The 14,419-nt window shown below is 29.3% G+C and overlaps 1 protein-coding gene across 4 annotated transcripts; it reads left to right on the top strand.

Annotated features, from left to right (window-relative positions):
- The first annotated feature begins 2,103 nt into the window (after window positions 1-2,103).
- On the top strand, window positions 2,104-12,627 carry LOC117125167 (zinc finger protein 420-like). Of its 4 annotated transcripts, none has more exons than XM_033271578.1 (4): window positions 2,240-2,264; window positions 2,451-2,533; window positions 6,601-6,686; window positions 10,035-12,627. In XM_033271578.1, the coding sequence occupies exon 4, from the start codon at window positions 10,292-10,294 to the stop codon at window positions 11,579-11,581; it is 1,290 nt and encodes a 429-aa protein (XP_033127469.1). In that variant the 5' UTR covers window positions 2,240-2,264; window positions 2,451-2,533; window positions 6,601-6,686; window positions 10,035-10,291; the 3' UTR covers window positions 11,582-12,627. The 4 variants fall into 4 exon arrangements, with proteins under 4 accessions (XP_033127466.1, XP_033127469.1, XP_033127468.1 ...); XM_033271577.1 differs by lacking the exon at window positions 2,240-2,264 and adding an exon at window positions 6,193-6,260; XM_033271575.1 differs by lacking the exon at window positions 6,601-6,686 and having other exon boundaries at window positions 2,104-2,264.
- Window positions 12,628-14,419: the final 1,792 nt, after the last annotated feature.

Below are 14,419 nucleotides of genomic sequence, written 5' to 3'. Positions count from 1 at the left end.
AAATAGTTTTGAAAATAACTGCTTCCTTTCTAAACCCCCCAAAATTTCAATTTGAGATCATTGATACTAGACATGCTGTTAGTATACTTACACTACAGTACAGTATCAGCCAGATTTAAATCATCTACAGTATAAGCTATCTTCGGGATAATTGAAATTTCCAGGTTTCACTATTGTCTCATTTGCTCACTAATTTACAAGTATGAATTAAAACAATTAGTATCTTATATGGTGGGCTGAGTTGGGTAAATGAAGTAGTCATAGCTGTTTATTAAACCAGTTCACACAGGCAGCAAGATTTTGTGCAATCAAAGTCAACAATTGAGGTGTTCTTATTTTGTCCTGAGACGAACTTTAAGCAAGGAGTTAAATAATGTATTATATAATGTTCATTATACAGTAATAGTAGAATCAGGCAGCACTTAATAAGCTTTCATGTATAAAGTTCAGAGGTGAACAATTGAGTTTTTCATACATAATTTAACATTGTGGTAATGACAATATCTGTATGTTACAGATACCGGTAATTGTTTTGTTATTTATGAGTTCGTTTTCATAACTATTACATATGATTGTATTTGATTAATTGATAATCCATAATCAAAATTAAAATTACTGTATTTGTATTAATTTGTTGTTCAATTGCTTGTTTTGATTGTTTTGAACTAAAATATCTATTTTCACTGTAATATCAAATCTATTTTTAGCAAATGCTTTATTTAGTATAAGTCAATGACTAAACTACATAAAATTGTACTACAGTATTAGACCTACACTTCTTTTTCATAAGAGCACATTTTACACCAAGGCTGAACTAGCTCAAAACATAACAAAATAAAACAATTGAGGCTGAGGTAAAAATGTCAAAACCAACAAATGATTGTACCTACAGCCTACAGTTGTAGGGCGTACAGTAATGGTGTACGATAAAAATGGCCCCGCAAAAAATGGCCCCGTTAAAAATGGCCCCAAATGACAGGTAGGTAAAAATGGCCCCCAATGATAAAATTTAGTGATAAAATTGAATTTTGTTTTTACACTATTTAAATGCTGTAAAATAGCAAAAATTGAATCAATAAGTCAATGGCATTTTTTAAAACTAAAATAATTTATTTTAAAAGGAATCTAATGTCACGTGTGACAACTAAACTATAATTTAATTGGTAGATTTTTTTTGAAAAGAATTTAATTGGTTTGGAATCGGACTGTAGCCAATAAATATAATTTTTTTTTAAATGCCATATAAACAACATGTCTATGTGTTTTTGAGAATGATTTATATCTTTATTTGGGAATACTGTAATCTATTTTAGAGAATAGATACAGAGCACCTTCATTATTAAAGTTTTAGTACAGTATGTTTATTGTTTACTTTTAAAATCATCAACAACATTTTATTTTATGGGAAACTTGACTTGTTTATATGTTGGTTTAATTTGTTTACGCGAAATTATAATAGGTCATTTTTTTTTAATATCCTACTAATGAAATAATATCTTTGAAATAGTTTTTTTTTAACTTGTTGATTTAATTGTTTTATTTAAAATAACAAACAATTGATTGAATAAATTATTTATCTAATATATTAAAAGCCAAATAAATAATTTGATCTTAAGTTTTTAATGTAAGAAATTATGTTTTAAGTCTGTCTGTATCTGTCACATTTATGCACAAATAATAAAAAACTAATATTAATAATAATATAATAATAATAATGATAATAATATAATAATAAAAGCAAGAAAGAGATTAGAACCCATACAGTATTTCCACATATTTTGTGCACCTTTACTGATCGGCTACACTTCACCTGGTAAGTATTATGTTAGTAATATCAGGGAGATGTCTCCCTGGTAATATTACACCCCTATGCAACAACAGCAAACAGCAGATCTGGTGAATCGACTATATACATAGATAAGGTGCAACAGGGTGAGAGTTTGTAATCTCAAGTTTCTTGCTGTGTTTTATTGAGTTTTGACTTGTTGAGTTTGTCTTTTGTTTGTTGAGTTTGTCCTTTATTTGTTCAGTTTTGTATTTTGGCCCTAATGGCCGCCTAGAACACATGGTACCTTATAACCTGACTTGTATAGTATTTGACCTCTTTATTTGACGGCCTTGAGGTACAAATTCTGGCAATAATTTTCCCATAGCAACAGCACAAATCTTTAGCAACAGTGACCACCATGTCACATATTTTCACCTCGCAATTAAAGCTAGTTCAGTGTGTAGATTTGTTCTGGTTGGTTGACCAAAATTACATGGTAAGTTTACACTGCTTTTACCATCTATGTCAATAATTTGTGATTGTTGTCCATATTCTTTCACCAAGAGCCTATGAATATAGAAAATAGTCCTGTAATTACTTTAATAACTGTAGAAATGTGTTGAAAGATAAACAACTTTAGTATTGGCCTTGCATGTTGTGATTGTAATGATTTTCTTTTCAGACCTCATTCTCAGAAATCAGAAGAAGTTGTAGCAATGTCAAACCGGAAAGAGAATCTCCACATAAAAGTAAAGGTTGAACCTGGTTAGTTCTATTATTGTTTCCATTCCCATTGGAACAGTAGGTTCATTATTACCATGTCTAACTGTGGATTTTTATTATATATGTACTGTACCTATACTATCGGTACAGTGCCGGATTCGTGGGGTGGGGTGGAGTCAAGCTGGACCGGACTTCTAAATTTTCAAAAACTATAAATAAAAAAAAAAGAAAGAAAATTATAGGCCTATTCAAAATCAAGACTGAAGAGGTGCCATACATAAGCGAAAATATGGTATTAGATCTTATAGGAATTTCTTTAGGAATTAAGAGAACTTTAAAAGATCCAATAGGAACTTGTTTTCCTATTAAAATTCATATTGGAATTTTTAATTTTCCAATAAAACGTTTTATAGGAATAACTGAAAGAAATTCAAATAGGAATAATTCTTACAGGACTCAATTAAGTTTCTTATTTTTAATAAGAATTTTATACTGATTCAAAATTAACATATTGCAATAAAATTCAAATTGGAATAATTATAAGAGTTCATATAAGAGTCAGTAATAATAACTAATATGATTTTATATTACATTCAATAGAAATAGCATATATATATTCTTATTGGATTCAATAATGTTTCTAATAAGAAATCAAATAGCTTTTAATTGGAATTAATGATAAGAAATCTTATTCGATTCAATACAAATTAGTGAAAAAATTATTATTAGATTCAATGAGATATTTAATAACAGTAGGAATATTTTTTTGTATTAAAATTCATATTGGAATTTTTAAATTTTCAATAAAACATTTTATAGGAATAACTAATAGAAATTCAAATAGGAATAATTCTTACAAGATTCTATTAAGTTTCTTATTTGATTTTAATAAGAATTTTATACTGATTCAAAACTAAAATATTCTAATAAAATTCAAATTGGACTAATTATAAGAATTCATATAAGAGTCAGTAATAATAACTAATATGAATTTATATTACATTTAATAGAAATAACATATATAAATTCTTATTGGATTTAATAAGGTTTCTAATAAGAAATCAAATAGCTTTTAATGAGAATAAATGATAAGAAATCGTATTTGATTACAGTATATATAGATATATATTTTCTTATTAAAAATCCTATTGGAATTTTAATTTCCAATAAAGCATTTTATAGGCATAACTGATAGAAATTCAAATAAGACTAAACAGGAATAATTCTTACAAAATTCAATTAAATGTCTTATTTGATTCAATAAGAATTTCATATGATTCACAATTAAAACATTTCAATAAAATTAAAATTCGACTAACTATAAATAAATGATAATAAATCTTATTAGATTAAATACAAACAAGTGAACACATTCCTATTTGATTCAATGCGATATTCAATAACAATTGGAATATTTTTATATTACATATTGGCCTATACTTCATTAAATAGAAATAAGTTTTATAAATTCTAATTGGATTTAATAAGGTTTCTAATAAGAAATCAAATAACTTTTAATGAGAATAAATGGTAGGAAATCTTATTTGATTCAATGGCAGTAATTGAACAAATTCCTATTACAGTAGTTTCAATTAGGTTTTCGATAAAAATTTAAATGGTAGGCCTATTTTATAAGAATAAAACGAACATAAGTTGTATTCAGATTTAATAAAAATTTTTATACAAAATTATATTTACAATAAGGAAAATTATTTCCTATTGGATTCTCTAAGGTTTCCAATTTCCAACGGGTAAAAGTAAGAATCAATAAAAGTGATTCACAAAAGATTCCCACAGGATTGAAAGGGTTTTCCTGGGGTATATATTCTCATAATAATAATAATTATAAGATACTTAAAAGTGTCATAACAATTTACCACATGCAAGTGGACTATGTAATAATTCAAGCAGACATATTTGCTGTTACTGTACTGCACTTATGTGTATTATGTGAATTCGATCCAATTCGGCCACAAGTCAACTCGGCCACAATTATTATTATTGCTGTTATTATTGGTGTCATTGTTGTTATTATTATTGTTGTTTTTATTACTGTTAGTTTTAATATTAATTATTAGTCTTAGCATTAACATTATGTATTGTTTAAATTTTTGCTGATATTATTATTGTTACCATATAAATAATAAAAAATTCTCGATTTTTTTCATATTATTATTATATATTAGTCTTAGTATTATTATTTTAATAATAGTAATTTTAAAAATATTGTTATTGGTGTTTTATTGGTATTTTTTCTCTTATTATTATTATTATTGTTGTTGTTGTCACCTTTATTATCGAATTAGGCCTAATAATATAAGTATCATAATTATTATTATTATTACTATGTATTACTATTATTATAAAAATAAACGTTATCTTTAATTTATTATTGCTGTTATTGCTATTATCACCTTCAATGTTATTATCACTAATTAGTATAATTAAAATAGATATTGAAATATCGTTATTATTACCATATTATTACTATTAGTATTGTTGAAATAAATGTTACTATTAATATTGTTGTTGTTATCACCTTTATTATCATTATTATGACTAATTAGTATTATTGAAGTAAATATTTGAAAAGGACCGACATGTCACTGGTGAATCACGTCATTGGATGCATCCTTGTCACTGACGGGTTTCAAACATATCCCCCAATGGTCGAACAAATATGAAGGACTGAAGTCTGTCACTCAACAATACCAATTGTTCCTACTGTGGATAATTGATACTAGATGCTGCACCCCGGGCCACCTAATTTTAACGTAGGCCTAATTCTTGGGCGTGGTTCTGAAGAAAATAGTATCGAAATGCACGCCATCGTGCATCCATTTGATTTTAGTCTGATTCAAATTAAATTTTTAACATTTAAAAAAATCATAATGTGGTTTTTCTATTTCAATTTTTTACGATTAGGTCTACAGTATGTACTCATGTTTTATGTCAGTGTTTTAACGTGAACAAAATTAAATATTAATATATGTGTTTTTCTTAATTAATAAGATTGCTTAAATTGTTAATGTTACAATTGTCAGATTTTATTCCATTCTGTAAGTGGCGGGTTTTCTCTGTTGAAAGAGTACAGTGTGAAGAAATGTATACAACGATCTCACGACGATGAGACGATGATCAGAATTTTACTAAAATATACTGTGTACTTCATTTTAATCATATTGAAGAAAAAGGATGCAGAAACTGGAATATTTACATTTCATTTTAATTATAAATAACTTGTGGCCGAGTTGACTTGGTTGTGGCAGAGTTGACGTACTGCAGCGGAACTTTTTGTGGCTGAGTTGATTTATGGCCGAGTTGACTTCTGGCCGAGTTGACTGTGGCTGAGTTGACTTGTGGCCGAGTTGACTTGTGGCCGAGTTGACCTGCTTCCATTGTAACTTCTACTGTATGTCCAGAGAGACTTGAGATTCATACTTCTGATTGGCTGTTTCCTTTGTAGCCAGTAGATCAGAGAAGCTTTGTTTCAAAATCAAAAGCATGTTTACAGTGGCTGATTATATATTATTAGTATTAGTATTTATTTTTATCTCTATTACTATTTTTGTAAACCCTTTTTTATATATATTTCGTTCTACCGCAGTATTTTCTTACTATTTTATCACAGTAATTAAGTTTTTACTGATTTTGTTATTGTTGCACATCTTTACGGTTGTGCCTCTGTTATAAAAGAGAAGCAATAAAGTTACTTGTATTGTAGCATTTCAACAGTATCCAACCTGCACATGCATTGCTGTTTAGAAAGGTAAGACTATTTTCATTTCTGATGCCAGGTATAATTAAATTAAGAGAATATGCTCTATTCTGCTCTCCATTAAGCAAGGCAATCAGCACAAATTAAGCATGCATGTATTTTTGAAAGAAATACTACTAGTAGTAACTAGTCTATAGCCAAGAGGCTAGCCGAAGCTACCCTACACTCAATAACAATTCCTTAGCTGAAATACAGTAGGGGCCTAGGCCTACTAGTACTATCACAGTGTTGCTATATTAATACATAGTAATAATTATTTAATGTACTGTAAACACAAGTTATCTGGATGTTATGGATTGATAAAGAATGTGTTAAATTTTTGACTTGCTAGGAATTTTTGTCTCCACCACAATGGCAAGTTGTAATGCTGACCTGCACTGCTGGCTGCCTGTCATCAAACCTAAATTTTATTCAAAGGTAAATTAAAGTTTTAATATTATTTATTTGAATTGTAACTCTCTAGCATACCTTTAAATTGAAAATTAGAATTTTTCATTTATACTTTTTAAAGGAAATCTTATGATTTTTAGGGATATTCATCACATTATATAACCCTTAAACGAGGCCTATTCCCAGATGATATACAGATTATGTCTAAGATGTATTCATGATATACCACTCGCATCCTAATAAATTATATTGTATTTGTTGTTATAATAATTTTTATTGTTTATATTTTTCTATATTTATAACTCTGTTCATGGAGAATTATTTTGAGCTCTGTTTCATTTAGGGACCACTGTGTTATTATCCTTGAGTGTTACTTTTTAACTTCAAAATGAATAAATAAAATTTAAAAAATATATATTATATATATATTTTATATATATTATAACTCTTAATAATTTACTCTAAAACCAAAAAAAAATAAAAATAGAAATAAATTAGATTTAAATCAATATAATTTCATTTATATGTAATAAAATAATTTTTTTATTATTTTTTACAAACAGATGCTTTGTACGAGCTTGTAGCTACAGTATGATTAGAATATACCCAGTCAAAGGCTCGGCAAGGAAAGAAAACTCGTTCATAAAACATCTCAAATAAAACCGCACAGTAAGCAAACATTAGACCGCAGCGGCAGAGTCTTATCACACAAAATTTCTGCCTTTTCAGTTTCCTTTAGTTATGCGTCGATATTATCAATTATTAAATTTTAATAGAAATATATTTAAGATATATATACTAGATACACCAGCAAATTTTTAATGCCATTTCAGTTTTTTTTTAACAAAAAAATATATAGCTGTGTATACATTACTAAATAATTTTAATGTTTTTTAGTGACTGAGTGATACTGTAATATATGCCTATAATATTAGTAACAACCGAATTAAATTTTGTGAGTAAATAAAAAATTAATAAGAATTATTCAAAAATTCAAAAAGCATGCATGTATAGCTATAAAAATATATAGCATGTTACTAAAATAATGTTAATGTTTTTTAGTGACTGGGTGATAATATATGATTTATGCCTACAGTATCGAATTAAGTTTTGCGAGTATATAAAAAAGTAATAAGAATTATTCAAAAATTCTACTTGTTAATGTTTCAGTTCATGCATTTACAATATCACTAATGTAAAGTATTTGTATTATATATTTCATTTTTAATTAGTGTTATAGTTGTTCAGTTTAGTTCATATTTAGGTATTCATGTGTTTTATGTGTATTGTAAATTATTTAATGAAATATGTAGCGAATTTGGTATCGCTTTATATTATATAATAATAATTAAGTCTTAAAATAAACATTCATTGATTGCAATATGTTTTCTTGTTTCCTTATTTCAGGTTTATTGCCTATGTACATTTCTATTGAAACCAACCTCATGAATTTCCTACAGAAATTTGGATAGAAATTTCAATAGGAATGATGTACTGTACTCTGTTATAATAAGAATTTATATTAAATGTAATTAAATATACCTGTACAATAGAAAATCCTATTGGATCTGTACCAATTTCTAATAAAATTATTTAGAATTTCTGATAGCTTCCAAATTCAATATAAATTCTTATTGGATCTTGTATATTATGCCATTTATAATACAGTCCTTTAGAGTTCCCTATAGTAATGCAAATAAGAATTATTCTAGAACGATCTGTAGAAGCCAATAGTTTTTTCCAGTAGAAATATCTAAAATTCTAATAAGAATCTTTATAAACTACCATAAAATGTCATATAGGATCCAATAAGATATTGGGCCAATTTCCGATAAAATCTTATATAATTTCCAATAGCAAATCAAATAAGAATTACATTAGAACTATGTATAGGATCTAATAGTAATTCTTAATAGAAATATATTCTTATACGATCTAATAAAAATTGTAATAAGAATTCTTATAGGATCTAATAGCAATTCCTGACAGAAATATATTTAAAACTCCTATATGATCTATTAAATATTGTAATAAGAATTCTTATTGTATCTTATAGTAATTTCTAATAGAAATATATTTGAAAATCATATGGTCTAATAAATACTGTAATGAGAATTCTTATTGGATCTTATGGCAATTCCTAAATAGAAATATATTAAAAATCCCTATATGGTCTAATTAATATTGTAATGAGAATTCTTATTGGATCGTATAGCAATTCCTAATAGAAATATATTTAAAATTCCTATATGAGCTAATAAATATTGTAATAAGAATTCTTATTGGATCTTAAAAATTTCCTATAAAAAGTCTTATAAGATCTTATAAGATATTGGGCCAATTTCCAACAGAGTTTCATAGAATTTCCTATATCAATTGAAATAAGAATTACAATATGAATCCTATACATTTTTCTAATATGAATTTCAATTGGATATTTTCGTAAGGGACATTTTCTTACCTTAGCCCCAGCCATGCATGTGGGGCGGAGGTTGTCTAGAACTTGTTTGTTTTGTTTGTTTAATTTATTTCTCCACACACATGAACATAAAAACATAACTTCCATCTGTGAAAGTCCCTCCCTGGGCTACTCTCCAAATTCCTGGGTCTGCCACGGGTTTTAGTAATATTTGGGAATTGAATTCAGTTTCAGTGAGATTTCATAGCCATTTAATTTGTGTATAATTTACGTTGGAGCCGGCCCGATTCATTTACTGACACTACCATAATTAATAGCAGCTGTGTAGTATACATCTTTAATTTTTTTAATTACAATTTGGTATCATTCTCCGAGTTCCAAGTACTATTTCCACTCACAGCTACAAGCTTCATTGGTTTTGAACAATTCACATCAATTCCCGGTACCACCAACCAACAGCTAAAAATATAATAAATAGAGAACCCCAAAAAACGCAATATCATATTGATTGACTCGCACTATCATAACAGCCCAGCTCTAAGGAGACACCCTTATTAACACTTTTTCGGCCACAAAATGAGGGAAAATATAGCTTTTAACAGTATGGCCAACCCCTACACAGGGGACACCCATATTAAAGGGATGCTTTTTGGTCCCAAATGTGTCCACTTCATACTGTAGGGATTCTACTGTATTTTTATATTTATTAATCAGGTTGGCTATTTAAGCCTGGCATACACAAAGCTAGTGTCTGCATACATAGTGTATTACACTACTCTGTTGTGTCATTTCCAATAAACAAGTATGTAGTACCAGTTTATCACAGAAGGTATAAATACATACCTACCTGAGGTATTATTATACATGATCTTTTTTGGTCATGCAGATGGGTAAAACTGTGCAATGTTCTCATCTATACCTTGCCTAATTAACTGATATCCCATTGTATTTTTTAGGTCAGTGCAGTTTTTTTGACATCTCTGAAGAAAGTCCAGATGGCAATGTTTCTTTGAAAAATGATTTGCGAATAATTCCACCAACAAAATTACACACTGAAATTTTTACAGCAAAGTTGAATGAGGAAAATGGTAGGTGTATCGTTGATGATAAACAAAGTAAAGGAAAATATGAATTTGACAGGTTAAGTGACTACCTGGGAATTAACAAGGAAGAGAAGAATGAAAGTGAAAATTATGGAGAGAACTCCAAATTAATGCCCCATTTGGAAATCAAGAAAGAAGTAAAATCTCAACAAACATGTGGAAATGGTTTAAATCAAATAAGGAAGTCTGAAAAACATTTGAGAATACATATAGAAAAATTAAAATGTAAACATTGCGGTATTAAGAACTGTAGGTGTAATAATGATGTTCAAAAACATTCAATGATACATACAGACACACCATATGATTGTAGGTATTGTGCAAAGAAATTTAAGAACAATATTGAATTATCAATACATTTGAAAGTGCATGCAAGAGAGACAATTTATGAATGCAAACATTGTGAAAAGCCATTTAAAAACAAAAACAATTTGAAAAATCACTTGAAGGTCCATTATAGAGGAGACACTCCATATGAATGCAAACAATGTGGAAAGAAATTCAAATCAGGTAGCAACTTGAAAAGACATTTAAGGATACACACAAGAAAGAGACCATATAAATGTGAACATTGTCAAAAGAAATTTAAAGTCAGGGGCAGTATGGAAAAACATTTAAGAATACATACGGGAGAGATGCCCTATGAATGTGAACATTGTGGAAAGAAATTTATGTATAGCGATGGTTATAAAATACATATGAGGAAACATACGGGAGAGACGCCATATGAATGTGAACATTGTGGGAGGAAATTTAACCAAAGTGGTCATTTGAAAAAACATCTCAGGATACACACAGGAGAAAAGCCATATGCATGTGAACATTGTGGAAAGAAATTTAATCAAATTTCCCATTTAAAAAGACATTTGACGGGTCATACAGGACAGCTACTGTATGAATGTGAATATTGTGGAAAATTCTTTAGTCGTATAGACGTCTTAAAAATTCATTTAAAGACACATACAAGAGAGACACCATATGAATGTAGTTGTGGAAAGAAATTTATGCGTAATGACGTTTTTAAAATACATATGAGAAAACATACAGGAGAGACTCCATATGATTGTAAACAATGTGGGAAGAAGTTTAAAGACAACAGTAATTATAAAAGTCATTTGAAGGTACATACAGAAGAGAGACCATACAAGTGTGAACATTGTGGAAAGACTTTTAAATACAGTGGCTATTTTAAAATACATTTGAGGTTACATACAGGAGAGAAGCCATATAAATGTGAACACTGTGGGTTGAAATTTAATCAAAAAGGTGAATTAAATAGCCATTTGAAAAAACATACAAGAGAGAAGGAATATGAATTTGAACATTGTGGAAAGAAATTTAAAGACAATCGCAATATGAAAAGCCATTCAAAGGTACATAGAGTAAAAGACACCAAATGAATGTGGATATTGTGGAAAGAAGTTTCAGAAAAAGTGTGATTTAAAAAGATATTTTGAAGATTCATACAGGAGAGACTGCATGAATGAGAACATGGTGGAAAGAAATTTAAAGAAAATAGCGATGTCAAAAGACATTTAATGGTACATTTAGGAGAAAAACCCTATAAATGTGACCATTGTGAAAAGAGATTTCAGCGTAAAGATTTTAAAAGACATTTGAAGACACTTGCATACAGGAAAAATGCAAATAAAATGTGGAAAAAAATTTAAAGACAATAGTAATTTTAAAAGCCATTTGAAGTTACATAGAGGAAAGAGATTATACAAATGTGAACATTGTGGAAAGAATTTTAAATACAATGACAATTCCAAAATACATTTAATGTTACATACAGGAGGGAAATCAAATGCGAACATTGTGGATTGAAATTTAATTTATAAAAAAAAAAGATGTGTTAAAAAACTATTTGGTGTCTGAATACAGGAGAAAAAGTGTTAAAGAAATCTGAAGAAAGTAGCAACAGTATTTCTAAAATACATTTGAGGTTTACACGGAGAGAAGGAATATACTACATGTGAACATTGGGATTTAATCAAAGTATTAACCAATTTAAAAGCCATGGAACTTATTGTGGTGGGAAGAATTTTAAAACAATAAGAATTTGAAAATCATTTGATGGACAGATACCATTATTGTGAATACTGTGTAAATTGTTGTCATACAACAAATAAATGTTATGAGTGCAATGGGAAGAATATTTTTAGGAGTTAAATAATGATTGACTGTCCCATTCAACAAGGCAGAGCATGTTGCACTCATTCATTATTTGTATAATACACACCTTATCCAGATACTTGTCATTTGATATTCTGTAGGGGAAAAAAATGTTAGGTGTACAGTACTTTTCTTCACAGTGGAACAGCCTCATCTCCTTTCTTCTTTTGAGAAATTTTAGTTTAGGTGTGTTATAAAAGGATACATTCACATGATTGATAAAACATTAATTAAAATTAATATATTTAAAAGATAGTTTAGGTGTGTTATAAAAGGATACATTCACATGATTGATAAAACATTAATTAAAATTAATAAATTAAAAAAAACACTATGTTTTTGTTGTTTTTTTTGGGGGGGGGGAATCAGATGTTTTGCGAATGAAAATAGCATTCGAATGAAGATGGAAGTATTTTACACATAGCTAAGTTCATCTGAAAAATAAGTCACTTGCGGGGGGAAGTGGTATATGTAAATGTCACTTGCAAAAATAATGTTAATGTAATATTGACGTTTTAATAATGAATGCTGTTGAGAAAGTTCTTTCATCATTTGTCATTTTTGTTTTGCTAAGCTATCGAAAGGTAGAGGCAAACCACAAAATTGTACAATTATTTGTGATCCAGAAAAATCGGAAACTTCAGTTGTGTTGAATGCACTAGAGAAATCCACATAAGTTGACCTGAATCTCAAGATGATTCAACGTTTTCTGGAAGTAGATTTATTATAATTTTAAAGAAAAATATTTTAGATTAAACAGGTATATAAAAAGCTTAACAGGACCATCTATTTAACTGTAGAACGAAAGTTGAAAAACACCCCTATATGGGATGCTTTTTTGGCCACAAAACAAGGGAAAGTTATAGGGATCAGTCTTCCAAAAATCGGTACACTAAAGCCTCCCGCACCCCCGCTAGCAACTCTTCTCCCGGAAATTAACCCATCTCGGCAAATTCATAATACAGTATAATTTGCGTTTTTCACAGTACTATCAATTGTCTCATGGAAGTAAGAGCTGTAAAATGGGTCAACTTTTAAGAAAATTGGTCCACATTATTTGAATTTACGCGTCAAGCGGGTCCACCCTGATATTGTCCTGCACTGTTTGAAAATCTTGGTTACGGATTGGGCTGAAGTACTTGAAATTTTGAGGAAATATGTACCTCTAGATGGCCGGAAATGACACTTATAATTTAGTAAATTACATCATTATATCACCATTATTTCTCATGATCTTTTATCAGCGATTTTTTGCAACCACAGAGATCATTAATACATGTGTTGTATGAAATAAAACTATAAAACAATGTCTTTGATGTATACTTTATTTTACCTACTTGTTCAAAGCTTTGAGACCACACCCACCACCCTGAGGTGCGAACATTTTGGGAAATAGTAGGCCTACCTCTACATGGCCGGAACTGACACTCTTATAAAATTCGTCATCATCACATCACTATTATAGTTAAAATGAAGTGCAAATTTCAAAACAAATTTCTCATGATCTTCTATCAGCGATTTTTTAACCAGATAATTAATAGGCCTGTGTGTGATTTACCATAGAAAATAAGACTTAGGCCTACTGTTTTTGATGTAGGCCTATTTACTTTACCTACTTAAAAGTCGGAGTCCAAACCCACCAAGTCTGACTCACATGTCTGACACCACTTTCTGAAATTGCTGAGTCGTTAGAGCATGATTTGTGCAAATGAAGACACATTTCACCGATTATATTCCGGCTATGCGACAACAGCTAGGCCTATATAGAGATTCCGATAGCTGTGTGGTAATCATTATAAAACTGGAAATGTTTGTCCTAAACCTGGAATTCAGATTTCATCTGTGTTTCCTTCTTGAATCCTGTGCTGCACTCTGACGAGATCTAAGAAGATCTATGCTAAGCCTAGAGTACAAACAAGGGCCTAGGCCTAGGCTAGATTATCAAACAACACCTGTCACCCACGATCCACCAAGGTTTGGAGGAATGCTGAGTTGGGAGTGAGACTCATCATCGTAAGCATTCACTCAAATCATGGCACAGACACATCAACCTACTTAGCTGT

Source organism: Anneissia japonica, unplaced genomic scaffold, assembly GCF_011630105.1.
Source record: "Anneissia japonica isolate Jap-2015-1 unplaced genomic scaffold, ASM1163010v1 scaffold9_len2422644_cov172, whole genome shotgun sequence".
In the NCBI taxonomy this organism is placed as follows: Eukaryota; Metazoa; Echinodermata; class Crinoidea; order Comatulida; family Comatulidae; genus Anneissia; species Anneissia japonica.
This window is presented reverse-complemented; position numbering and strand designations above follow the sequence as displayed.

Excerpts from the sequence above, each read along its gene's own strand:
- LOC117125167 (XM_033271575.1), top strand. The coding sequence starts at position 2,485 with ATGTCAAACCGGAAAGAGAATCTCCACATAAAAGTAAAGGTTGAACCT. Across the intron at positions 2,534-10,034 it reads AAAAGTAAAGGTTGAACCTG|GTCAGTGCAGTTTTTTTGAC; the intron begins GTTAGTTCTATT and ends TGTATTTTTTAG.